This window comes from Giraffa tippelskirchi, chromosome 12, assembly GCF_054371585.1.
Source record: "Giraffa tippelskirchi isolate mGirTip1 chromosome 12, T2T-mGirTip1v1.2.pri, whole genome shotgun sequence".
Taxonomy (NCBI): domain Eukaryota; kingdom Metazoa; phylum Chordata; class Mammalia; order Artiodactyla; family Giraffidae; genus Giraffa; species Giraffa tippelskirchi.
The window spans coordinates 146,333,222-146,360,519 of NC_137286.1; the positions used below are offsets into that span (position 1 = coordinate 146,333,222).

A 27,298-nucleotide genomic window follows, 5' to 3' on the forward strand; every position below is an offset into this window, starting at 1 on the left:
TGTTATCATTAAATTTTACTTAACTTTGATAATGATGGGGGATCATTTTCCATGTTTATTAACCATTAACAGTTTCTGTACTATATAATCATTTTTTCTTAACACTAAAACATTGACTTGATTTTGGAAAAAGGATTCAAACTAGAAAGCTAAATTTTACTTAGTTTTACAGTATACTCTTGCATAAATAACTTTCAGAGATGCTAAAGGAACTAGAGGAGAAATAATTTTTCTAATTATTTGTAGATTTCTTGCTGCATCTTGTCTGATGATGTCAGTGATCTATAAAAGTATTGCCAATAATCCATTGTCCTGTAGAATACCCTTCTGTCTGGCAGTCAACATGCCTAATGGAAACAATTTCCTTCGTCTAACATAGAGGTCATAATATTCTTTCTGAAGAATACAAAATGTAGCCATGGATAATTCAGACAGAGGGGTACTAAAACATATGGACATTCGAAAAATAAAAAATTTCTGCATAGTCATAAATACTTGTTTACAAGAAGCAATACAAATGATTCCAGCTCAGTCAGTTTGATACTAAGGCACAAGATTAAAACATTAAAAAATACAGATCTCTGCACTCAGCACTATTTTACTGTGAAAAGGCAACAGAATGAAAATTTAAGTCACCTCTACCTATTTGTCATCTGAATCACTCAAGTGTTGGTTTCTAGGAGTAACTTGATGATATTTCTTAGAAAGCTCGTTAAAATTGTTAATAGATAGATGTATTATTTATGCCCAGACAGAAAAAAGATACTGCAACCCACGTTCTAGAATGTTCCCAATTGAGACTTATTTCTACCTCTGAGAAGTTTGGTTTGGATGGAAGTTCACCACTTTTTCAAATGAAGTATAGTTGATTATGGTATTATATAAGTTACAAGTGTACAACAGAGTTATTCACAATTTTTAGAGGTTATATTCCATCTATAGTTATTACAAAATATTGTCTATATTCCCTATATTGTACAATATATCCTTGCAGCTTGTTCTCTACATAATAGTTTGTACCTCTTAATCCCCTATCCCTATGTTGCCCCTCTCTCCTCTCGTCTCCTCTCCCCACTGGTGATTGTTAGTTTGTTCTCTGTTATCTGCAAGTCTGTTCCTTTTTTGTTGTAGTCACTAGTCTGCTGTTCTCTTAGGTTCCACATATAAGCGACATCATACAGTATTTCTTTCTCAGTCTGACATATTTCACTTAGCATTAATGCCCTCCAACTCCATCTATGTTGCCACAAATGGCAAAATCGCACGTTTTTAGGACTGAGTAGTATTCTATTGAATATATTTACCACATTTTCTTCATCCTTCTGTTGATAGCCACTTAGGTAGTTTCAGTATCTTGGCAATTGTAAATAATGCTGCTATGAATATTAGGGCACATTTTTTAAAAATCATTGCTGTATTTTTTCTTCAGATATATACCCAGGAATGGAATTGCAAGAAATGTCAACCCATTCCAATATTCTTGGCTGGAAAATTCCATGGACAGAGGAGCCTGGTGGGCTACAGTCCGTGGGTTTGCAAGAGTCAGACATGACTGAGCATGAACGCACGCTATAGTGGTTCTATTCTTAGTTTTTTTTAAGGAATCTCCACACTGTTTTCCACAGTGGCTACACTAATTACTTTCCCACCAATAGTGTACAAGGTTCCCTTTTTCTCCACAGCCACACCATTTGTCTTTGTGATTTTTCTGCTGACAGCCTTCTGACAGGTATGAGGTTGGATCTCACTGTGCTTTGGATTTGCATCTGATGCTTGGTGATGTTGAGCATCTTTTCATGTGCCTGCTGGATATCTGTATTCCCTCTTTGGAAAAATGTCTATCCAGTTCTTCTTCCCATTTTTTTTATTGAGTTGTATGAGATGTTTATATATTTTGGATATTAACCCTTTATCAGTCATACCATTTGAAAATATTTTCTCCTATTTAGTAGGCTGTCTTTTCATTCTGTTGATGGTTTCCTTTGCTATGCAAAAGCTTCTAAGTTTAATTAGGCCCCATTTGGCTATCTTTCCTTACATTTCCTTTGCTTTGCTGTGTGTGTGTGTGTGTGTGTGTGTGTGTGTGTGTGTGTGTATGCTCAGTCGTGTCCAACTCTTTGTGATCCCATGGACTGTAGACCGCCAGATTCCTCAGTCCATGGAATTTTCCAGGCAAGAATACTGGAGTGGGTTGCATTTCCTACTCAAGGGGATCTTCCCAACCCAGGAACTGAACCCACATCTCTTGCATCTCCTGCATTGTTAGGTGGGTTCCTTATCACTGAGCCACCTGGGAAGCCTTCCTTTAGGATACAGACCCAAAAAAGTACTGCTATGATCTATGTCAGAGTATTTTGCCTATATTTCCCTTTAGGAGTTCTATGGTTTCCAATCTTACAGTTAGGTATTTAATCCATCTTGAATTTATTTTTGTATATGGTGTTAGAGAATGTTCTAATTTCATTCTTTTACATGTAGCTGTCCAAGTTTCCAGGCATCATTTATTGAAGAAACTGTCTTTCCTCCACTGTATACTTTCCCCCTGTTGTTGGTTAATTGACCACAGGTGCAAGGGTTTATTTCTGGGTTCTCTATTCAGTTTCATTGATCGATGTGTCTGTTTTTGAAGAGGTCACCACTTTTTGTTCTGGTTGACTTTTATAAGTTATACAGACTCATGACCTTGATGGAGAGCCTCCATAGGACCAATTGCACAGTAACCATATGAGTCTTATATGATTCTCATCACAGGTCTGCACTTTGCCCAATTTCCCTGCTTCTCCCTATTCCCTGTCCCCAAGCTGGTCCTCATCCTTCTAAATAGTCAACTTGCGTCAAATAATTAGTCATCTAAGACCACAAGGAAACAAAAATGATACCACTTAGCTCAATAACAATAAATTATTAAGAGCTTTTCCCCTAAAATTTTAGAATGAGCAAATAAGAAGGCAGTTAGAAATGAAGTGATACATTTTCAAAAGAGCTGCAAATAATTTGCAAAGGAAAACTGCCATTACATGTTATAATCAAAGAGCATATTTGCTCAAAAATCTGACTGCAGGGGTTTCCTGGTCATACACAGGACAAGTTCTCACATGCTGACACCGATCTCACTGACTCATCAGGAACATATGGTGACAGATATATATCAATGTATTACTGGAATAATGCCATACTGATGCACAAGGTAAACTGTGCTATTTATTAGGACCTAGGGCTTCCCAGGTGGCACAGTGGTAAAGAATCTGCCTGCCAATGCAGGAAATGCAGGTTTGATCCCTGGGTCAGGAAGATCCCCTGGAGGAGGAAATGGCAACCCACTCCAGTATCCTTGCCTGGAGAATCCCAAGGACAGAGGAGCCTGATGGGCTACAGTCCATGGGGTCACGAAGAGTCAGACATGACTCAGAAACTGAATATGCACAGAGGAAATGAACTCTACAGTGTATTAAGATCAATAGGATTTGATATATACTTGCACAATTTATATCTCAAAAATAATACTTTTCTAAATCTCAGGTAAAAAACCATATCTATGAATGTAGAAAATGATGCATTTTCTCACTGGAAATGATTGATACAGAATGTGAGTATCTCATTAAGAACAGAAACAAAACCATAGAATAGAATCCAGATAGAAATAATCTGTGTGGTATCTATTGGTAATTACAGCTGTTCTCTTTATCTTTGGAAAATAAAGAAGAAGATTTCAAACAATTATTTTTGGTTTGGGGAACTTAGTGTAGAAATACTTAAAAATCAATTAAATATAATGGTATAACATGAACTTATGTATCATTTGATTATTAATTAGTATTGATCTTTCAGATTGATGTGCAAACTAAAATAAAATAATTCATGTAATTGTAGAGTTTAAAATGTTTGCACATTAGTTTCACCTATTTTTAATAAATCAAATTATAGTAACCTGGGTAACTCCCTAGGTTATTTAACTTATATACAGAATGCATCATGTGAAATGCCAGGCTGGATGAATCACAAAGTAGAATCAAGATTGCCAGGAGAAATATCAACAACCTCAGGTAGGCATATGATACCACTCTAGTGGCAGAAAGTGAAGAGGAACTAAAGAGCCTCTTGAGGAGGGTGAAAGAGGAGATGGAAAGAGTTGGCTTAAAACTCAACATTCAAAAAACTAAGATCATGGCATCCGGTCCCATCACTTCATGGCAAATAGGAGGGCAAAAAGTGGAAACAGTAACAGGTTTTCTTTACCTGGGCTCCAAAATCACTGCAAATGGTGATTGCAGCCATGATATTAAAAGACACTTGTTCCTTGGAGGGAAAGCTATGACAAACCTAGACAGCATATTAAAAAGCAGAGACATTACTTTGCCAACATAAGTCCATGTAGTCAAAGGTATGGTTTTTCCAGTAGTCATGTATGGATGTGACAGCTGGACCATAAAGAAGGGTGAGCGCCAAAGAATTGATGCTTTTGAACTGTGGTGCTGGAGAAGACTCTTGAGAGTCCTTAGACTGCAAGGAGATCAAACCAGTCCATCCTAAAGGAAATCAACCCTGAATATTCAATGGATGGACTGATGCTGAAGCTGAAGTTCCAACACTTTGGCCACCTGATGTGAAGAACTGACTCACTGGAAAAGACCCTGATGCTGGGAAAGATTGAAGGCAGGAGGAGAAGGGGACGCAGAGGATGAGGTGGTTGGATGGCATCATCAACACAATGGACATGAGTTTGAGCAAACTGCAGGAGATGCTGAAAGACAGGGAAGCCTGGCGTGCTACAGTCCACGGGGTCTCAAAGAGTCGGACACAACTTAACAATGGAGCAACAACAAGGCAACTCCCAGATATTAGTGAATTTCTAATACCATCATTATATAAATGATTTTATTAATAGAAAACTTTTTGCCTGAATCACCTGTCCAAGAATGTTTTGCCAAATGTCTGGATTGCTCTGCAATCTTTTTCTTGAGGATCAGGAAAACAAAATCACACTGGACCCTTCACAGCAAGGGATAAAGTATATGCTGGGGACATAAACAGAAGGCAAACTATTCTGTGGGCTACAGAGTGGAGTGGGAGTAGGGGGATGAAGGTGAAGACAGCAGAGGACATCTTCAGATAGCACTAACTTCAACAGCTGGAGTGGCAGTGATTAGGACACTCATTCACTCCTTCATTCAGTACACATCCGCGTGCTCCTACCATACGCCAGGCACCACATCGATTCTCCTGTCTGAGTAGCGTTTCGTCAGTTGTAATATAACAAAATCCATTCATACAAATATAATTCCCTCTGGAGAACATGCATGGACTCATCAATGGCGTATTGACATACAAGTCTAAGATCTATTATTTATATTAATTACAGTGCTAACTGGATGATGGAATCCCAGTAACACTGTGACTCTTTCTTAGGGCTGATTTCCCAAACAGCAAATACAGCAAAGAATATTTTCTACCCATCTCACAGGGAGACCTGATAAATAGTAATTGTACACTGGGGAATATTTTAACCTCTCCTCAGAGAAATATTTGCCAAGGCATACATTTTCAAGGAAATGATGAATTTATTACTGATTGTTTTATGGATAAAGTGAAGATATGAAAAATGACAAATGCGTTCATTATTAACCAGAAACAACATTTGAGCACCTATCTTAACTGCTTTTATACAGTCTTTAAAAGGCAATCTTCCTGGACTCATATAACTAAGACATTATATAATAATTTTAAAATGCCTTAAGTAAATAACTTGGAATTTTTTTTGTTTGTTTATTTAATACAAAGAGATATCCATATTAAGTCATGCCCACTGGCACATTTTTCAGTTACTAAAGCCATACTACTTGGATTTTTTAAAAATGTTTTTGATGTAGTTGTTGCTTCCTTAACTTAACTGGTTAAGTTAACTTAACTTCCTTAACTGGCGGCAAACAAACTTTTGCTTACAGGCATCCCTAGCAGAGCGTGTACAGAGGTCCGGCCTCTGATCATCTCCTCCTTGTTCAGGCACTTCCCCCGTGCAGGAACTCCACATGAGCAGCACTGAGGTGGGCCCGCCGTGCTCAGGGCTGCATCCACAATGGCTCGCACTGCACCCACCGTCAACCGACACCAGACAGATGGCTGGAAATCAACGAGCAACCGAATCAGTGCTGCCGTACTAAGACTCATGGTCACTACGGAGAAGAGAGAGATAAACCCATGAGGCTCTGCCCTGGACGGGTACTGCAGACTCTCGCTGTACCCACATCAAAGTGCCCCTGTCTCCTTGAGTGCTTTCTGTGATTCACGAGGGGCTCCGTCTTTCCTGGCCAGGCTGGGGGAGCTGAGTTGCCTTCACTGAGTGTGGCCCTTGGCCGGGACAGAAGGGAACCTAATGTGGTCCCTACTCCCTCAGGGCGCACACACAGAGGACGGAAATTCAGCTTCTCAGAGCCTTGACCTGCCGGACAGCACGCACGCTTCCCTCCCCTGACTCACTCCTCCCCTTCTCCTGAAAGTGACACCAAGATCAGTTTCAGAAGAAATTGCCTACACTCAAATCCTCATTTCAGTTTTGACTTTTGGGACAAGCAACTTGCATTCTGGTAGGAAAGGTCAACTTTAAATCACGGTAGTATAATATTAAAAGGAGCAGAGGCCATATGGAAGTGCAGATCCAGGGCTCTGAAAGCTCATGGGAGGGCCTGTACCTGGAAGAACTGATGGAGACGCACTCGAAGAACAGAGAACCAAGGGTTATATTCCAAATCCACTGCTGTAGGCTGAGCCTCACTTGATTAAGGTATACACACAAGAAGAAATTGAGACTATTCTCAACAAAGTTAAAGAAATGAGAAACATATGGAGGCCATACAGCAGACTTGAATGGGGAACACAGTGAGTTTGGCTGGACCACAGACCTCGTGAATGGGGCCAGAGGGAGGATGGGCTAGAAAGGGACTCTGAAGTGTCTCTTTGACCAAGAATTGTGACTGTTATGTAGGCGATGGAGAGCCTGGACAACTTTTTAGAAAGCAAGCAACACGATCAGAATGTGCCTTAGGAAAACTGATCTGTTTATTGTGTAAAACAGATTAGAATTGGGAAAGGAGTTGTGAAATCCCTGTAGAAGGCTAGTCCAGTAATCTGGGTAGCAAATAATGTCGCCCAGAGTTAAGGGTACAGCAGAGAGAAAGAAACAGAAAACAAATGTACAGATTAGGCACAGCCTGACCGGCTGTGAGACACAGACATGACCATGAAATGAACAGCAAGCACGGCAGAGAGGCTCTGAGTCAGACAGACCCGGGTCTAACCCAGTGGGAGAGCCTGCGGCGCTTTCAGATCGTGAGACGTGAACATTTTCATTTGCAAGAAAGAGAAAAGGACACACCCCACTGGCTGGGGAGGCACGAAACATAACACATTTGAAGTCCAGCGAGTGCCTGAAGAACATTAAGCATGTGATTAATTGATGGCAGTTACTGTCACTGTCGTTAAAGCATTAATAAGTAAGCAAAGCCCTTAAAAAACGATATCCCCAAAGCCAAAATTAGCCAAAAATATTAACTTGTTACAATAAAGAATTTACAACAGAATGGATAAACAACAAGATCCTATTGTATAGTGCAGGGATATTCAATACCCTGAGATAAACTGTAATGGAAAAGAATATATACATGTATAACATGTATACTTTACTGTACAGCAGAAATTGTACAGTACAATGTTAACACAACATTGTAAATCAACTATACTTCAATAAAATACATAAAATATGATTTACCAATCAGAAGAGGGGTGGGGTCTATTGGCCTAGCATTAATTGTTAAAGACAGGAAGGCGAAAGACGGACAGGTGGGCACCTAATGTAGAATCCAGAGCATGAGTCCATGTGAACCATTGAATGTACGCTTCTGCTTCTGCCCCCGTGATCTCAAGACCACCCTGAGCTTGTGACTTGGTTTCGCTTGTAGGTCTGACTATGGTAACACAAAACGCTGGCTAGGCAAGCCGACTTGAGAAATCTGCTTTCTGCGAAAGTGGTATTTTTTTATTGAAGTCTGATAAATGCTGAATTGAAATTTATATATAGTCTCTTACGACATGGTTTAACATGATTATACTCTCAAAGACAAATTCAAGTTTCTAAGAGTGTCAACCTTAAGATCACACTCTAGGCAAGGAGAATTTAGCAAAACTGTTTACCTATTCCACTTCTCACACAGGGCCTGCCACACGACGGCCTGCCACACTCCTGCGTGAATGACTCAACTGTGCGACTTCGTTCATTCTGAACTTGGCCTACGTTCATCATCAGCTGCAGTAAGAAGGAATCATGACCAATTTCAGCAAAGTCTCTTAACAAATATGTCACTATCAATCTTCCAATTCAATATGGGGAAGTTCTGTACCATGAAATACCAGTCAAAGGCATAGTAACATTGGCTTTCATTGCAACTAAAACTCAAATAAAACAGAAACATGATAACCCATGATTTTATCTTTTTTATATAACTTTGAAGCAAGGTTTTCTTCCCACCCACACAGTTACGCAGACCAAACCTGAAGGTGGGACATACACTGACTCACTGGGAGAAATCCTGGATTGAGAGCTGAGAAACCAGGAGAGGACTCTGCTCTCACCGCTGTCATATGCTAGCTGCATGGTGTCGGCCATCCTGTGGACGTTTGCTGGGACTTATCATATACCAGCTGCATGATGTCGGTCATCCTGTGGACGTTTCTCTCACCGCTGTCATACGCTAGCTGCGTGGTGTCGGTCATCCTGTAGACGTTTGCTGGGACTCACTTTCAATAAATGTTCATGAGACTGTTGGATTAGATGATCATGAAAGTCTCCACAAGTTCTAAAATCCCCCTTGAAGCTTCTATTTCTCCTTAGACAATACAGATCTGATCTTCTCACTCTCTTTTTATTTCATAATGGGGTTTGCACAGATAAATAATAAAAAGTAATAAAATATTCATTGTGACCTATGTCAATTTTTCTGACTTAAAAAAACTCTCAAATCAGGGAATTCCTGTTCTTGAACATAGCACCTATATTTATTATTTATTACAGCCAGCAAGGCAGAGCAGTTATTTCAGATCCTGGGCAGTTCACCCCAGGTGCTTAATGAATATTGATGATCCAATCTGTGTCTAAAGGAAATAGATACTCTGTTGGGGAAAAAAAATCAGGTTTCCTTTCAAGACATTACAGGAAACATTGTTACAGAACTTGATTTTTCACTGTTTAGCATTTTGTTCTAGTGTAGACTTTTCGAGATCAACTGTTCTTTAATTCATCCACGACTGCATATTAGTAGCAGAGTTATTCTCTATCTAGAAACTTCACTATCAAAAAGCCTGAATTCTTCAGGAGTTATTTTCTACGTCTTTGCTGCAGACACACTAAAATTCTGAGGCTTCTTCGCAATGTTAATTGGAAAGAAACACTTGGAGGACTCTTTAAGGGCCTTTCAAGCAAGTATTCTTATGTTTATTGGTAATCAGACCGAATGATGATTAAATGTTCTGTTCTTTATGTGGGCATTTGGCTATCATTCTCAGATGGAATAGAACAAGTTTCTATAATAAACATAGCTGAAAGACCACCGTGGCTTCTACAGTCTATCAAAATGTTTGCGAGTATATATACCAAGATCCAAACCCCAAAATTACATTTGCCTTTCACAGTAAATCAGTGGTGAAATGAAAACTGCCCAAGAATATACAGAATGGAGATGTGTTCAATCATGTACAAACTACAGGAGCTCCTCCGCGGGTCCTCTGTTCCAACTTCCATAAGGTCGATGACCACACAGTTAGGTGGGGGCTCACAACCCGTGACGTGCTAGAGATGGTGAGAAGGGGCCTATGGAGATGCTTATGCCAGCATCCGGACCAACCCCAATCCCACCTGGGATCTGTAGACATTTCCGGAGTCCCCAAGGACAGAACCAGGGCCAAGCATGTGGCTGAGCCAGAGGCCAGGCATCACTGCTGTTCCCCACCATGCTCAGCTCAAAGCGGGGGGAGCTGGTTTCTCACCCTCACTTTCCCAGTCCCTCTATCCTCCCAGTTACGGGCTCCTTTTCGCTCTGTCGCTCACCTACTCACTCATTCCTTACCCCTGTTCCAGTCTCTATCCAGACAGCCTGGGAAAGTCCTGCCTTGCTCTGAAAAGACTATTTCCCCGTTGCTCCTGGACTACAGAAAAAAACCGTTATTTCAATAACAATTCTCAGATCATTTGACTATGTTCCAGATACTTTTCCAAGTACTCTCCACACATTAACTTATTGAACACTCACAATAAATCTATGGATGAGCACTACTATTACCTCTATTAGTAGCTGAGGAAACAAGTAGAAAAAGCATCAAAATCACCCTAGAGTCTTTGTTGTTGTTCCATTGCTAAGCCGTGTCCGACTCTGCGACTCCGTGGACTGCAGCACACCAGGCTTCCCAGAGTCTCTAGTATGTCAAGAACCCAGGATCTGAAATCACATAGTGGGGCTCAGCAGCATTTTCACTAAACCCCACTGCTTTACTGTGTCACAGTGTGATAGGAATTGTTCAAAACACATTAAAATTTACTGAGATTTGCTTTATGTATGACTTAATAGGTGAATTTTTAAGTGAACAATATATAGTTTAAAAATGTGTGTGTATTTTATAAGATATACATACATGAACTTTTAGTACAAGTTTTAATAAGTTAAGTTTGTACACTGTGTTGTTCAAATTTTCCTTATCCTTGCTTACTTTTCATTTTCTTGATCTATCAACAATTAAGAGCTATATATGAATATATATTATAAACCACTATGATAGAAGAGCTCTGTAATTCTACCAAGTTTGCTTTGTTTCTACGTTAGGCTTTTCTGTTATTGCATCTAATTATGGAATCATTATTTTAATATTCTAGCTTTCTGGGGAATTTTCAGTGAACTCATATGGGAAGAAAACATTGGTTAAACAGATTGATATGTCTGTGTGTGTGTATGTGTGTGCGTGCGTTCAGTTGTGTCTGACCCTTTGTGATCTGTGGACTGTAGCCCACCAGGATCCTCTGATTGTGGCGTTTTCCAGGCAGAAATACTGAAGTCAGCTGCCGTTTCCTACTCCAGAGGATCTTCCCGACCCAGGGATTGAACCCGCATCTTTTGTGTCTCCTGCATTGGTAGGAGGATTCTTTACTAATGCACCACTTGGGAAGACTCAAATTTCATTCATACTCAAGTATAAAGAAAATTCACCTAAACTTTCCAAAATTATTTACATTTTGAATAAAAAATAATCTTGTATTTAATAATTGGAATATTTTACTTGTGGAATGTTTTTTAAAATTTGTGGACCTAAATATTTTTGTGCAGAGTTGTTTCCTGAACTGCTTGAATCTCACCAAGACTTTTGATCTCAAAGAAAGCTAGCTTCAGGCTCACAAAATTTGCATTCATCCAAACCAATATTTCTCCAAATTCTATCCACTCTAAAAAATTCTACAGAAATATTAATATTCCTACAATTCATTCATGAATATTATTTTTTCATTGTCCACTGAACACAGTAGATGTCATAAAGTCAAGGCCTTTACAATTTAACTTCAGTTTTCACCTTGAGTCATTTTGCTTACAATTATGCTATAATCAAAGCATTATTTGCGTCACTCCAAGGGTGATCTGCATTTTCTGCCTTATGTTCACATGATTCTTTCTGTTTGCAAGGCTCTTTTCTTCCCATCTCTGTATAGAAATTTGCCATCCTGTGCAGCTAATTTCAAATGCTGTTTCTTTTGTGAAGCTCAAACCTTCCACCAGATAGGACCTTACTTTTACTCTACTGAAACTGGGGTTGTCTTTCAACTGTTAGTAAATGAACATCCATCCTTTGGTTTGGTTAACTGCAAGTTTGTTTTACCTCTCTCTGACCCATTAAACTCCAGGCAATCTGAGCGCAAAGAGTATTTTATTTATTTCTTTACTGCCCAAACACCCAGCTGCATAGATACTTTTTCAAAAGGCTCATACTTTTCTGAGATGGCCAAACCCTAGCATAAGTCTAATATTTGACAAGCAGCCTTGGAACTAATGGAGAGTCTTGTAGGCCCATATTCTATAATCTATACTCATTATATCTTTCAACTTTGTTAGACACAGATAACTACAATTCTGCCATATAATGGTCCCCTCTTCTGGAAAATAACTATTTAGCACAGAATTGTGTTTCTTAAAAAAAAAAAGTTTAGTACTTTTTAAAACTAAAACAACTTACTGTTAAAATGTACATATGACTTTTCTGACTGTAAAAAATACTTTTTAAAAACTTTAAAATGGTTAATTCTAAATTTAATTATTTTTCTTTCCTGCATACAATGAGTAGTACATTTCATAGAATTATTTATGTCTGACTGAGTATTTTCCCTGTTCTGATTGTAATGAGGAAACTCTTAAGTGAATCAGCTACTGAAAAGCTCATGCTATTTCTGTAAGCAATGGTTTCAATTCCAAAAGAATGACAAAGTTGAATTTCAGCTACAGAAATATGACTCTTCCCTGCCTCAGGGGGAAAAAAATCCAGTTTCCCTACTTCTTTTCAGGGATCAAATTACATTTTTTTATGTTATTAATAAATCACTCCAAAAGAGAAAAAAGCAAGAGAAAATGAAAAGCAGGAAACTGTATCAAGTAATGGTCCTTTCGGCTTTCTTAGTAGGTAATTTTATATCCTTTGTTAATCCGAAGTATATAAAGATATTTCAGTTCTAGCTTACAGTTTATAAGACACAACATTCACTTTTCTTTTACATGTATTATGTACAAATGTACATTGCAATTCTATATAACTTTTTTCACAAGTTCTACATCTTGTTTAACATAAGGAGCAAAAATGAAATCTCAAAGTAATAAACGAACAAGTCTTTACACTACAATTGCATTGGCTATTTCTGCTACATATATGGCACTTATTTCCTGATACAGTTATTCTCCATGAGATCAGATCATTAAATTCCATGTATGTCTGTTACCACTGAATCTCTAGTGTCTACAGTAGAGTCCCTGGCAGAACATAAACTCCTAATAAACATTTGTTAACTGACTTGACAATTAATTAATACTCATTAGTCAGAAACAGTTTTTGATCAGTAGCACTGAATGCCCTCTGGTATTTAACTTAATGTCATGAATATTTAATTGAAGCTAATGAAAAGAATTAGAAATGTTTAGCATGAAATATGAAAATATCTGTGGTAAAACTGGGGTGGGACTTCCCCGATAGCTCAGTTGGTAAAGAATCTGCTGGCAACGCAGGAGACCCTGGTTCTATTCTCCAAGCCAAGCTTCAACAGTACGTGAACTGTGAACTTGGAGATGTTCAAGATGCATTCGGAAAGGCAGAGGAACTATAGACCAAATTGCCGACATCCGTTGGATCATAGAAAAAGCAAGAGAGTTCCAAAAAAACATCTATTTCTGCTTTATTGACTATGCCAAAGCCTTTGACTGTGTGGATCACAAGGAGACTGTGGAAAATTCTTAAAAGAGATGGGAACATCAGACCATCTTACCTGCTTCCTGAGAAATCTGTATGCAGGTCAAGAAGCAACAGTTAGAACTGGACATGGAACAACAGACTGGTTCCAAATTGGGAAGTGAGTACATCAATGCCGTATATTGTTAGCTGCATATTTAGCTTATATGCAGAGTACATCAAGTGAAATGCCAGGCTGGATGAAGCACAAGCTGCAATCAAGATTCCCAGGAGAAATGTCGATAACCTCAGATACACAGATAACACCACCCTTATGGCAGAAAGTGAAGAAGAACTAAAGAGCCTCTTGATGAAAGTGGAAGAGGAGAGTGAAAAAGTTGGCTTAAAACTCAACATTCAGAAAACTGATCATGGCATCCGGTCCCATCACATCATGACAAATATATGGTGAAACAGTGGAAACAGTGAGAGATTTTATTTTGGGGGGCTCCAAAATCTGCACAGATGGTGGCTGCAGCCATGAAATTAAAAGACGCTTGCTCCTTGGAAGAGAAGCTATGACCAACCTAGACAGCATATTGAAAAGTAGAGATATTACTTTGTTAACAAAGGTCCGTCTAGTCAAAGCTATGGTTTTTCCAGTAGTCATGTATGGATGTGACAGTTGGACTATAAAGTTGAGCGCTGAATAATTGGTGCTCTTGAACTGCGGTGTGGAGAAGATTCTTGAAAGTTCCTTGGACTACAAGGAGATCAAACCAGTGAATCCTAAAGGAAATCAGTCATGAATATTCATTGGAAGGACTGAGGCTGAAGGTGAAACTCCAATACTTTGACCACCTGATGCGAAGAACTGACTCATTTGAAAAGACCCTGATGCTGGGAAAGATTGAGGGCAGGAGGAGAAGGGGACAGTAGAGGATAAGATGGTTGGAGGGCATCACCGACTCGATGGACGTGAGTTTGAGCAAACTTCGGGAGTTGGCGATGGACAGGAAACCCTGGCGTGTTGCATTCCATGGGGTCGCAAAGTGTTGAACACAACTGAGCGACTGAACTGTACTGAAAACTGGGGTAAAGATTTCACACACATTATTTGGTTTTCTTATGTTGTTTGTAGCCAGTTGGAAAAGGCACTTAGCCACTGGGAAAGTGCCAAATAACATAAAATATACGTGCAATGTGCTGTGCTGTGCTTAGTCACTCAGTTGTGTCCGACTCTTTGTGACCCCATGGACTGGAGCCTTCCAGGCTTCTTTGTCCAGGGGGATTCTCCAGGCAAGAATACTGGAGCGGGTTGCCATGCCCTCCTCCAGGGGATCTTCCCAACCTGGGATCAAACCCAAGTCTCCCGCATTACAAGCAGATTCTTTACTGTATGCGCCTCCAGGTAAGTCCATAAGTGTAATATGTACATAGAACTCCATATGAGGGACTGCCATTTTTCACATTAGAATAAAAGATGACCAATTACTGAGCTGCAGAACCATTATTACACTTCCCAACATCTGGTCATTTGATCCACAGAAAGCTCTTCTTGAGAGATGCTCCTTGAAAATCAATTTGGGAAATGCCTCAGGGAATAACGTTCATACATACACACACACACACACACACACACTCACATATACACACAGGGCACATGGCATAGTAAAACCCTAAGAAGGCTTTTTTATATCTTCAAGAACATATTTTGGGAAATTTGCACTTTAAGATGGTTTTGTCTTAATAAATTAAAAAAGGAAAGAATCTCCATCATCATGGAGAAAATGTTAAGATGTATAGGAATTTGCTTCCAAGCTCACCCCTGCACAGAGGACTATCACTGTCTCATCTGAACCACCAGAGCAACATTGAAAAACAGAAATACAAGGCAGGCCACTTAGGCAATTTTAACTATTCTGGGAACCACACTAACAAATTAAGAAAAGAAACATATGAAATTAATTTTAACTGTACACCTTATTCAACATAATGTATCTAAAATCTTCTCATCTCAGTATCTAATGAAAATAGAAATTATTCCTGAGATATTCTACTTCCTCTTTTCATATAGTATCTTTGAAATCTTGTGATTTTTTTTTTGCATTACACCTTAAATCATATGCTAAAATTTCAAAGGTCAAATATAGTCCTAGAAAAACAATGAAGATATACTTAATGTAAGTTTATTTTATACTGCATCGGTTTTTAACTTTTAAATGATTAAAATTAAGTGGAACTGGAAAAGAGCATTCCTTCCATCCCATTCACCCCAGTTCAGGGGCTTAGTAGCCACAGGTGGCCAATGGTGGCCATACTGGAGAGCGTAGGCATGAGGCTCAGCACAACGTCTGCGTGAAAACAGAGCCAACCCGCCATGACGCCAGTCTCATCTAGTCTCAGCCAGTGAGACTAGGAAACACAGCAAGAGCTTCAAGCTGTCCAACGGAGGGTCTATCTAGGTCCTTATAAAGTAACCATGGGAACTGAATTTCTCAAGGAAGACATACAGGAAATTACTTAGCCAATATTTAACTCATACTAAATTGATGCTTTTGAACTGTAGTGGTAGAGAAGACTCTTGAGAGTCCCTTGGACTGCAAGAAGATCTAACCAGTCAATCCTAAAGGAAATCAACCCTGAATGTTCATTAGAAGGTCTGATGCTGAAGCTGAAGCTCCAATACTTTGGCCACCTGATGCAAAGAAACGACTCACTGGGAGACCTTGATGCTGGGAAAGGCTGAGGGCAGGAAGAGAACGGGATGGCAGAGGATGAGATGGTTGGATGGCATCACCGACCTGATGGACATGACTTTGAGCAAGCTCCAGGAGACGGTAAAGGACAGGGAAGCCTGGCGTGCTGCAGTCCATGGGGTTGCAAAGAGTCAGACATGACTGAGCGACTGAACAACAAGAAAATTGAGCTAATCACTTTTTTTTTAAGTTTTGTCATAACTTTTCTGCATTTAACTTTTTATATCTGAATGTGTTTTAGAATGAAACCATGTAATATGAAGGACTTTTCTGTTGTTTAGTCACTAAGTCATGTCCAACCCTTCCTCGACCCCGTGGACTGCAGCCCGCCAGGCTCCTCTGTCCATGGGACTTCCCAAGTAAGAATACTGGAGCGGGTTGACGTTTCCTTCTCCAGGGAATCTTCCTGACCCAGGAATCGAGCTCACTTCTCCTGCATTGGCAGGCAGATTCTTTACCACCAAGTCACCAGGGCAGCCCCAATATGAATGTCTACATTTGTGGAAAAGAGAAAGATGAAAAAGGAAGTAAGAGTTATTTATTTGGGACAAATCCTTAGCCACCACAACTTTATTTTGTAATTTAACATGAAAAATAAAAGAAATATGAAAAGCAACAAATAAAACAAACTCACAAATAATTATGCTATAGTGGCTCAGACGGTAAAGCGTCTTCCTACAGTGCGGGAGACTGGGTTCGATCCCTGGGTCAGGAAGATCCCCTGGAGAAGGAAATGGCAACCCACTCTAGTACTCTTGCCTGGAAAATTCCATGGACTGAGGAGCCTGGTAGGCTACAGTCCATGGAGTCGCAAAGAGTTGGACACGACTGAGCAACTTCACTTTCACTTTTCACTTTCAACAGGTAACAATACTTTTAAGTAGATATAGCTCTTCATTAAAATAATAATTATGCTGTACTCAGTTGGCAATTCTAGGAAAGAATCATAGATCTTAAATGACATTCTCCTAAATATTAACATGGAACTCCTTTCCACTAAAAGATCAGAAAATAAAATATTAGAAATTAGGAAGTAAACTCCCTTAAGGATTTTTTTTTCAATTCATAAAGCTAAGATGTATTAAATTCGAAATAACTGATTTTTAAAATATTTTAAATATGATAGGAAAAAAACAGAAAAATTCCAAGATAGAAAGCATCCTGTAAAGGCTACATCGTAGAAGCATAGGTGTAAGCCCAAGACCTTAATCTGGAAGCCTCTTGACTGATGATAAAACAGAGCCGAAGTTGATTAATCTCTGTGAGCCACAACTCTGGTGCTGTTAAGAATTCCAAAGTGGCAACTTCATTTCCTCCAGGGCAAAGCATACTTAGAAAGGAAAAGCTGTTTTACCATAAAATCTATTTTGTAGGCTTAGGAGGTTTTAGCTGGACGACATGCCTTAACCTTTCTGGAGTAGGTAAATTATCACAAGGCTCATAGCAAAACAGCAGAGTATGCTCCAATATTTCACATGGCTTTGCCCAGGACAGAGGTAAAACAGAAGCTGCATTTGTATGCTTATGGAAGCCTTCTTTCAGGTTAAAATTAATAGAAAACTGACCGTGAAGAATATCAGTTTTGTAGTGTTAGAGAACATTATTTATACTAAAAATTCATAGCTATATGAAAGTGAAAGTGTTAGTCGTTCAGTCGTGTCCAGCTCTTTGGGACCCCACAGACTGTAGCCTGCTAGGCTCCTCTGTCCATAGGATTCTCAAGGCAAGAATACTGGAGTGGGTTGCCATTCCCTTCTCCAGGGGATCTCCCCAACCCAGGGATCCAACCCGGGTCTCCTGCCTTGCGGGCAGATTCTTTATCATTTGAACCACAGGAGAAGCCCCCTATGGCAGCTATATGATGCCAAACAACTGGCCTTTGAATTAAGCACACAAAAACTGGCTGACTATTTTACCTTAAAAATACCTATTTATATATCAATTACAAAGTTAGAGCACTCATCCTGTATATGCACAGTTTATCGAACGAAAATAATTCTTCTTCAAAATAGATTTAATTAATTTCAACAGACTTTTGTACTACATACATCATATGCTAAATGGTATTGAATATGCACAATTTCTAGTCCTACTAGGATACTATGCTGTAAAACACTTATGTCTCAAATGCTAAATCATGATGAGGAAGAGAATGCAAAAATTCATAAAATCAAAGCTTTATTACTTGAATATAAGGATATTATAATATACTGCATATAGTCATATATTATATATCTACATACATTAATAATTTATAATAATATAGAATTAAATTCATTTTAGATTAAGAATTAGAATTTTTGCATATGATAACAAAAACATAGATTTTAAATGTTGCAAAGTATATTCACAATATTGTATCAAATGCCAAATTTTTTCAAAACATTAACATATGTAAGAGAAATTCAATCACTGTTATCTAATACACAATGAAAAAAATTAAATTAAACCCAGTAATTAATGGTATCTTAGAAGCTTTAGGAGAAGGCAATGGCAACCCACTCCAGTACTCTTGCCTGGAAAATCCCATGGATGGAGGAGCCTGGTAGGCTGCAGTGCATGGGGTCGCACAGAGTCGGACTCGACTAAGTGACTTCACTTTCACTTTTCACTTTCATGCTTTGGAGAAGGAAATGGCAGCCCACTCCAGTGTTCTTGCCTGGAGAATCCCAGCGACGGGGGAGCCTGGTGGGCTGCCGTCTATGGGGTCGCACAGAGTCGGACACGACTGAAGCGACTTAGCAGCAGCAGCAGCAGCAGAAGCTTTAAATACGTGTTCATTGTTGTGTCCATTACACAACGCCATCTTTATCCTTTCTCTATAACAGATTGCCAATCTATTAATTTTCTGATTGTCTTTTACCACTATATTAGCCAACATTTAGACATCTGCCATAATATAAGTATTATGTGTTAATAAGATGAAAATTGATTTTTATGGGATTTAGTTACTTTTCAGTCACTCGGTTATATTGCAAGCCCTTCCAAGTAGATTACAGACTCAAAAATTTGTTCATGGCCAACTGATTGCCTTTTAAATAAAGAGACAGCAAAAGAACAAAACTGCTTTCTTCTATAAAGCAAAACTCAATGTAGGCATGGGTCTCCCTTTGGCCATCTGCACTTCGATTAAGAATTTTTTCTTCTTTTCCAGAGAGCTTTTCTAGCATCTTGACACATTTTTAACTTTTTTGAGTCAGTAATTTATTTTTCTTGTTTAGAGCCATTATTCTTGTTTCTAACTAGTTTATATTTATAAGTTCTTTCATTCATTTTGCAATTCAGCTTCAATCCATTCCGATTTTCTGATATTACCAATGAACTTTAACCTTTGGTTCTTTCAGATCCCAAATTGCTTGTTGAATTTCTTGAAAGCAAAACAATAAATTTTTTCTTGTTGCTGCCTTTATTTAAATAATGCATTTGATCGTGACAAAACAATGAAGCCATTTCTTGTGAATGTTGAGCAGATGAAGAAATACAGAGCAGAGTTTGCCAAAACTTCAAAAATTCACATTTTTATGGTGATTGATCATTGACAAAGGTACCAAGAACACTCAATGAGAAAAGGAGTTTCTTTGATAAGTGGTACTGTAAAAAACACTTTTATAAAGAGCCTCTTGATGAAAGTGAAAAAGGAGAGTGAAAAAGTTGGCTTAAAACTCAACATTCAGAAAACTAAGATCATGGCATCTGGTCCCATCACTTCATGGCAGATAGATGGGAAAACAATGGAAACAGTGACAGACTTTATTTTCTTAGGCTCCAAATTCACTGCAGATGGTGACTTCAGCCATGAAATTAAAAGACGCTTGCTCCTTGGAAAAGAAGTTATGACCAACCTAGACAGCATATTAAAAAGCAGGGACATTATTCTGCCAACAAAAGTCCATCTAGTCAAAGCTATGGTTTTTCCAGTAGTCATGTATGGATGTGAGAGTTGGACAATAAAGAAAGCTGAACAAGGAAGAATTGATGCTTTTGAACTCCGGTGTTGGAGAAGACTCTTAAGAGTCCCTTGGACAGCAAAGAGATCCAATCAGTCCATCCTAAAGGAAATCAGTCCTGAATATTCATTGGAAGGACTGATGCTGAAGCTGAAACTCCAATATTTTGGCCACTGATGCAAAGAACCGACTCATTGGAAAACACCCTGATGCTGGGAAAGATTGAGGGCAGGAGGAGAAGGGGACGACAGAGGATAAGATGGTTGGATGGCATCACTGTCTCAATGGACATGAGTTTGAGGAAGCTCCAGGTGTTGGTGATGGACAGGGAGGCCTGGCATGCTGCAGTCCATGGGAAAGCAAAGAGTCGGACAGGACCAAGTGACTGAACTGAACTGAACTGAACTGTAAAAACTGGTTTTCCACCAGCAGAAGAATGAAACAGGACCCTGATGCACTCCATCTATAAAAATCAACTCAAAATGGGTTGAAGACTTAAATGTAAGACCTGAAACCATTAAGGTATTGGGAAAAGACAGAGGAAAAGTGTTTAGACATTGGTCCAGGTGATGCTTTGAGGGGGATATGGCCCTAAAAATGCAAGCAACATAACAAAAATACACAGATGGTATTTCATTAAACTAAAAGACTTCTGCACAGCAAAGGAAAGAATCAACGAAGTGAAGAGACAACCTACAGAATGGTAGAAAATATCTGCAAACCATACATTTGATGAGTTAATATACAAGGAACTCAACTAAACAGCAAGAAAATAAGTAACCCAACAAATAAATGGGCAAAAGACATGAATAGACATTTTTCCAAACTAGACGTACAAATAGCCAATGGGTATATGAACAAGTGCTCAACATCATCAGGGACATGCAAATCAAAATATACTGAGATATTCCCTTACCTGTTAAAAAAAAAAAGCTACTCTCAAAAAGATAAGAGATGTGGAAATGTGAGAGGGAACCTTAGTGAACTATGGTGTAATGAACACACACATAATGGTACAGTCATTATGGAAATTAGTATGGAGATGCCTTAAAAGATTAAAAATAAGGGAGTTTGGGGGAGAATGGATACATATATACTTAAGGCTGAGTCACTTGGCTATTCACCTGAAACCATCACAACATAGATTGTTAACCTGCTATACCCCAATACAAATAAAAAGCTTAAATTTTTTGAAAGAATTTATCAAATATAAATCTATTAAAATTAAACTATGAAAATCAAAATTATTAAACCTATTAAAATTTTAAAAATAAGAACTACTATGTGATCCAGCAATCTCAATTCCAGGTATATATCTAAAGGAAATGAAATCATCTCAAAGAGATATCTGCACCCCCGTTCACTGCAGCATAATTGACAAAAACCAAGATATGAAAATCACCTACAGATAAATAAATAAAGAAGATGTGATATCTGTATCTATCTACCTACCTATATTCACCCATGAGAAAAAAGGAAATACTGTGATTTACAACATGGATGAACCTGGAGTATATTACACTAAGTGAAACAAGTTAGTCTGAGAAAGACAAATACTGTCTGATCTGACTTACACGTAGAAGTTTTTTCTAAAAACGTCAAACTCATAGAAGCAGAGAGTAGTACAGTTGTTACCAGGGACTGGGGTGAGGGAGAATGAGGGGAGGCAGGTGAAAGGGCACAAGTGTGCAGTGCAGTTACACAGAATGAGCAAGGCTAACGCGCAGGCAGGACGACCACACTCAAGAATCCTGTACCGAACACCGGAAATGTAAGCGAATAGACTTCAGGTGCGTTCATCACACACGCACAAAACGGCAGCTACGTCAGGAGACAGTATGTTAATTAGCTTGACTGTAGTACTCTTGCCTGGAAAATCCCATGGACGGAGGAGCCTGGGTAGGCTACAGTTCGTGGGGTCACTAAGAGTCGGACACGACTGAGCGACTTCACTTTCACTTTTCACTTTCATGCACTGGAGAAGGAACTGGCAACCCACTGCAGTGTTCTTGCCTGGAGAATCCCAGGGACGGGGAGCCTGGTGGGCTGCCGTCTATGGGGTCGCACAGAGTCGGACACGACTGAAGCGACTTAGCAGCAGCAGCAGTAATCATTTCATTATTTATATGTATATCAAAACACTATGCTCTATACCTTAAGTATAAGGTATATAATTATATAATATAATTTTTGTTTGAAATAGGTATTATAAAAAATGTTGAGTAGATGATGAAGAAATCCTAAGTTGTATTTGCCAAAACTTCAACCTGGAAGATTCTTTTTTAATTACATAAAACTAATTCATTTTTTATTTATGTTAAGAAAGAAATGTGACGTATTAAAGATACACAGAATACCTTCTGAAAAACCTTTCTGTGATCGTTCAATTTTTTGACAGCCTGAAAACTTCGGCAATAAGCTTTATAAAGGGTGAAGGAAGTTAAAAAGTTCAAATTTCTAGCTATAAAATAAATAAGTCAAGGGGATGTACTGTATAGCACTATGACTATAGCTAATATTATTTTAATATGTATTTGGAAGTTACTAAGAGAATAGGCCTTAAAAAATTTCATCACACAAAAAATTCTGTAACTATGTATGGTGCTGCATGTTAACTAGACTTATTGTGCTAATTATTTTGAAATATATACAAACATTTATACATACAACATAATGAAATTAATGTAATCTATGGGCAGCTCAGCTGGTAAAGAAGCCACCTGCAATGCAGGAGACCCCAGTTTGATTCGTGGGTCAGGAAGCTCCCCTGGAGAAGCGATAGGCTACCCACTCCAGTATTGTTAGGCTTCCCTGGTGGCTCAGACAGTAAAGAATCCGCCTGCAATGTGGAAGACCTGGGGTCGATCCAGGGTGGGGAAGATCCCCTGGAGGAGGGCATGGCAACCCACTCCGGTATTCTTGAGTGGAGAATTCCAAGGACAGAGGAGCCTGGCGGGCTACAGTCCAGGGGGTCGCAAAGAGTTGGACACAACCGAGTGACTGAGCACAGCACAGCACGTATATCAAATATATCTAGATAAAAAAATTTTTTTAAATCACCATTATTTTGAAAGTTCTCAACAGAATGCATTACTAGAACAAAATCAATACAAAAGATACAGTTTAAAATAATAAATATAGAGAATTGCCTTTAGGTTCAAATGCTAACTGCAGAGACGAAGACGTGGACTTGCAGGGCTGACAGCCTCTTCGGAGCAATGAGAGCAACAGAAGGCTGACACTGACAGAAACACCCAACGCTGTGCTTGGCCGTCCTTTCCCAGGACGTGAGTCCAAACAGAAGACTGTACTTGAGAGTACTGTGTTCACTCCAGCAGGACATTTTAGAAAGAGATAGGGACCAAACAAAAGTCACAGAGAAGGCTGCTTTCAATATTGTGATCTACTAACCATGAAGAGATTTTCTCTAATACATGGAAAAAAGGTGAGGGAAAAAATGACATTACTGTGCAGAATTTTCCTATACATAATAAAATTAAGCTGTTATCAGATAGGGACTGTTTTATTTTGAGGTTTTATCTTGAGGTTTCATACTTTTGAAGTGAAATTTCTATTTTACTTCGGGAATAACAGTGAAATTAGATACATGAGAGTGACTTTCTAATGCAATTATTTGAAAAGTCGTTAATCTCATTTGCATGTACTGGTACTTTCCTGAGAACTCATCCAAAAAAGGGCTATCAGAGCATGTAGAAATTCTATATACACACAAACACACACACAAATATATCATACCATGTACTGAACATTTGAAGAATCTGAGGTTAAAGAAATACCAAAGTTCTAAGCAAAAGGAAAAAATGAGTTCCCAACTTCCTAGTTTGGGTCTGGGTTCAATCGCCAGGTTAGGAAGATCCCCTAGAGAAAGGAATGGCAACCCACCCCAGTATTCTTGCCTGGAGAAACCCATGGACAGAGGAGCCTGGTGGGCTACAGTCCGTGGGGTCACAAAGAGTCAGACACGACTGAGTAACTAACACACACACAGACGAATACACAGAACTTGTTTAGAGATGGTTCTTTTCTAATTTCCAATCAACTCAAGATAAAAGAGCTTTCCAGATACTGTCTTAAAAATATCAGTGAAAAAAGTTGTCAATAAAGACTTTAAACAAAACCTGGATAGAAATGAAACCAGCAAGGAAACAGAGGATTGCTGCCCTTCGTATGAAAGTTGAAGAAGATGGTTCTTCACGATGTTTTCTTTCTAAGACGGCATGATTTTCTAGTTAACTATTTTAACAAGTTTCTTTTCATACGTGTCTCCTAAATCCAATTGAGTGTTTTCAGCCTACCAATGTTTTTAAGAATAATATTTTTATATACTTAAGCTATTAGAAAAGTGAGAAGATATAAATATTATGGAGTGATGGTAAGTAAAGTTCTCTTTCTTCAATTTTTGCTATTTTCAATTTTTTTTTCATTTTTTTCTGGGAGTGTTTCATGAAAAGGTTTAAGTCTTCTGGTCAAGTGAGATGTAGTATCAATCCTGTGTGTTTCTTTTGGTCATTGTTGACTATAACCTTAAATCTCAGCTCTAAAATTGTTGATAAATTTAGATGAATTATAAGGGCAAAGAGTTAAATGTGTTATACATTTCAGCTTTACACCAAAAACAAGGTATCTAGCTACTTGTGAGAACCCTGAGGCTATAGAAATTTTCCAGTAGCTATTATCACATGAGAGCTAATGCTCAAGAGATAGATATTTTTAAATAATTTTCTCAATAATTTCCCCAAATCAAAAAGGAACCAAAAAATCTTTAAAAATAACAAAGATATTTTGTGTGTGTGTTGCCAGATTCCTCTGTGCGGGCTCTGTTTAGATCATATGACCCTTCACACTCAGTCTTGACCGTGGCCCCCTTTCACTTTCGGAATAGAATGCAGTGTTTAGCTTAGTCTCTGACCCTTGCAGAAGCTAGCTTCCAATGTCTTCTCTCCACTCTTTTCCTCAGTGGAACTATTTCCTTTCCAGGCCACACCATATTTGGTTTCTTGTCTTTGTTCACATTGTTACTTCCAATTAAAATGTGCTTGCTTTTTTCTACCTGTTGGATTGTCACATGTCTTTTAAGGTTCAATATCAATTTATCAAAAAAAAATGTCTTTTTCATTACCCTATCCAAAGTAATCAGGGGCTATTTTGTTACATGTCATATGGGTACAATTTCTGCTCAATTTATGTTGCACACTAGATTACAAATGCCTGGAAGGCCAGAATTGTTCTCTATTCACCTCTCCTAACTGCCACAGTTCCTAAAACGAACTTCGGTTGACAGACAAAACTATTAGAGCTGCTCAAAATTGGTTCTAAGTCTGCCTGAGTGCACATGAGCTTGCACACAGATGTATACACGCAGGGAGAAGTTACAGTCTGCTGCAGACCAAGAATTGACCGGTTTCAGCAGGCAGAATTTGTCTCAGAATTCAAATCTTCAGCAAAGCCACTAGAAGCCCTTAAGGAGCAATGGAAATCAAATCCAGCAAATCCACCCGGCCAAAATTTTTATTCATATACAACTCTATGACAGTCCTGTAGATTCGTTCATAAAATGTAGATATGACAACTAAGGACAAAGGGGTCACTAATGAGAAAGGACCTACTTTCAGGGACAATAGCCCTGCTACACATAGAGTATCTAATAAAATCTTGTCTTTTAAGTTATTAAAGACGTATGTTTAATACTTCTTTGCAATATTTCATCTGTGTGACTTGAGAGTAAAATCTCCAGGTAAAATCTAGAAGACTTTGTTATGAAAAATATTAAATGATTTTTCTAGGGACTCAAACTTCCCCAAAACAACGGCAGTGTTTCATACTGAAAATTGCTCATTGTGTCCAACTCTTTGCAACCTATGGAATAGTCCATGGAATTCTTCAGACTAGAATACTGGAGGGGGTATTCTCCAGTTCCCTTCTCCACGGGATCTTCCCAACACAGGGACAGAACCCAGGTCTCCTGCATTGTAGGTGGATTCTTTACCAGCTGAGCTACCAGGGAAACCCAAGAATACTGGAGTGGGTAGCCTATCCCTTCTCCAGTAGATCTTCCCAACCCAGGAATCGAACCAGCGTTTCCAGCATTGTAGATGGATTCTTCACCAGCTGAGCAAAAGGGAATGCCAGTGTTTCAAAACCAAATACTAATTCATATCAACAAAGAATACATTTCATAGAGATGGAGAACAGCCCTCAAACTTCAATATGCATAGAAAACATTAGGGTGGGGGTCCTCGTTAAAACTAAGTTTGACTACGTAGTTCAGGGAAGCAGCTGAATTTCACATTTTTAACAAGTTCCCCTGGGTGCTGCCAATGTTGCTGGTCCATGGATTGTACTTCGAGGAGCAAAGGTGTACGGTAAGCAAAGATGCAGGTTATTAGAATTAGTCATAACTAAATATTAAATTAGTTTAACGCCAATGCATATAAAACATTGACACAGATGTATATATATAAACTAGATATATTTACATAAAATCATGATGGAGGCTCCACATTTAACAAAAAATAAAATAAATGCTAGCCTAGACAGGCTTGACATGGTTTCTGTATCCTCATAATTGTTATTTAAAAATATTTGGCCCTTATTCAACACGCATGCTTAACTATATTGAACACCTTCAGGGATTAGTCACCATTTAAATCATTCCCTGCAGCCCATAAATCATGAATATCAATTTTCACAAGTACATCACGGGTCAGAGGCAGTCCTGAAGGGGCGCAAAGAAAGAGGGCAAGTCAGCAGTGAAAGCAACAATTAACCTCAAACGAAGATCTGCACTTTCTCTTTCACACAATAAACAAGGACAGAAGGTTCAGTGCCTGTGAAATTAATTGTTTAGTCACGTATGAAGGTTTAAGGATCTGATTGTGCTGTAATGACATTAAATGCACTTGTCACACAAATCCTCACAATTAGGCTCATGAATTCTTTGATGCGTTGCTGTCAGAAGTTTCATTTCATAGGTTCGTATTCAAAGGTACACATTGACGTGTGCCTGAACTTCTAATTGTCTCTCGTTATGAATATCCATTCAACGGTACTTCGGGAAAGAAAAAAAAAAAAATTCTATGCCGATGTGATTCCAAACTCAAGACTCACGTGAACACG

The 27,298-nt window shown here is 38.7% G+C and overlaps 2 protein-coding genes across 2 annotated transcripts in view; both read right to left on the minus strand.

The window, feature by feature from the left end:
• LOC145530315 (uncharacterized) overlaps window positions 1-10,481 on the minus strand; it is a 40,748-nt gene extending 30,267 nt beyond the window's left edge. Inside the window, exons 1-4 of the mRNA XM_081551425.1 lie at window positions 10,326-10,481; window positions 8,569-8,809; window positions 8,185-8,296; window positions 5,941-6,170 (exon numbers count right to left, since the gene is read on the minus strand). Of these exons, the coding sequence (XP_081407551.1) occupies window positions 5,941-6,170; window positions 8,185-8,296; window positions 8,569-8,631 (405 nt within the window). The 5' untranslated portion in view covers window positions 8,632-8,809; window positions 10,326-10,481. The remainder of the gene's footprint in view (window positions 1-5,940; window positions 6,171-8,184; window positions 8,297-8,568; window positions 8,810-10,325) is intronic.
• The window catches only part of NALF1 (NALCN channel auxiliary factor 1), a 588,087-nt gene that overhangs the window by 466,374 nt on the left and 94,415 nt on the right, over window positions 1-27,298 (minus strand). The gene's annotated exons all lie outside the window — the stretch shown is intronic.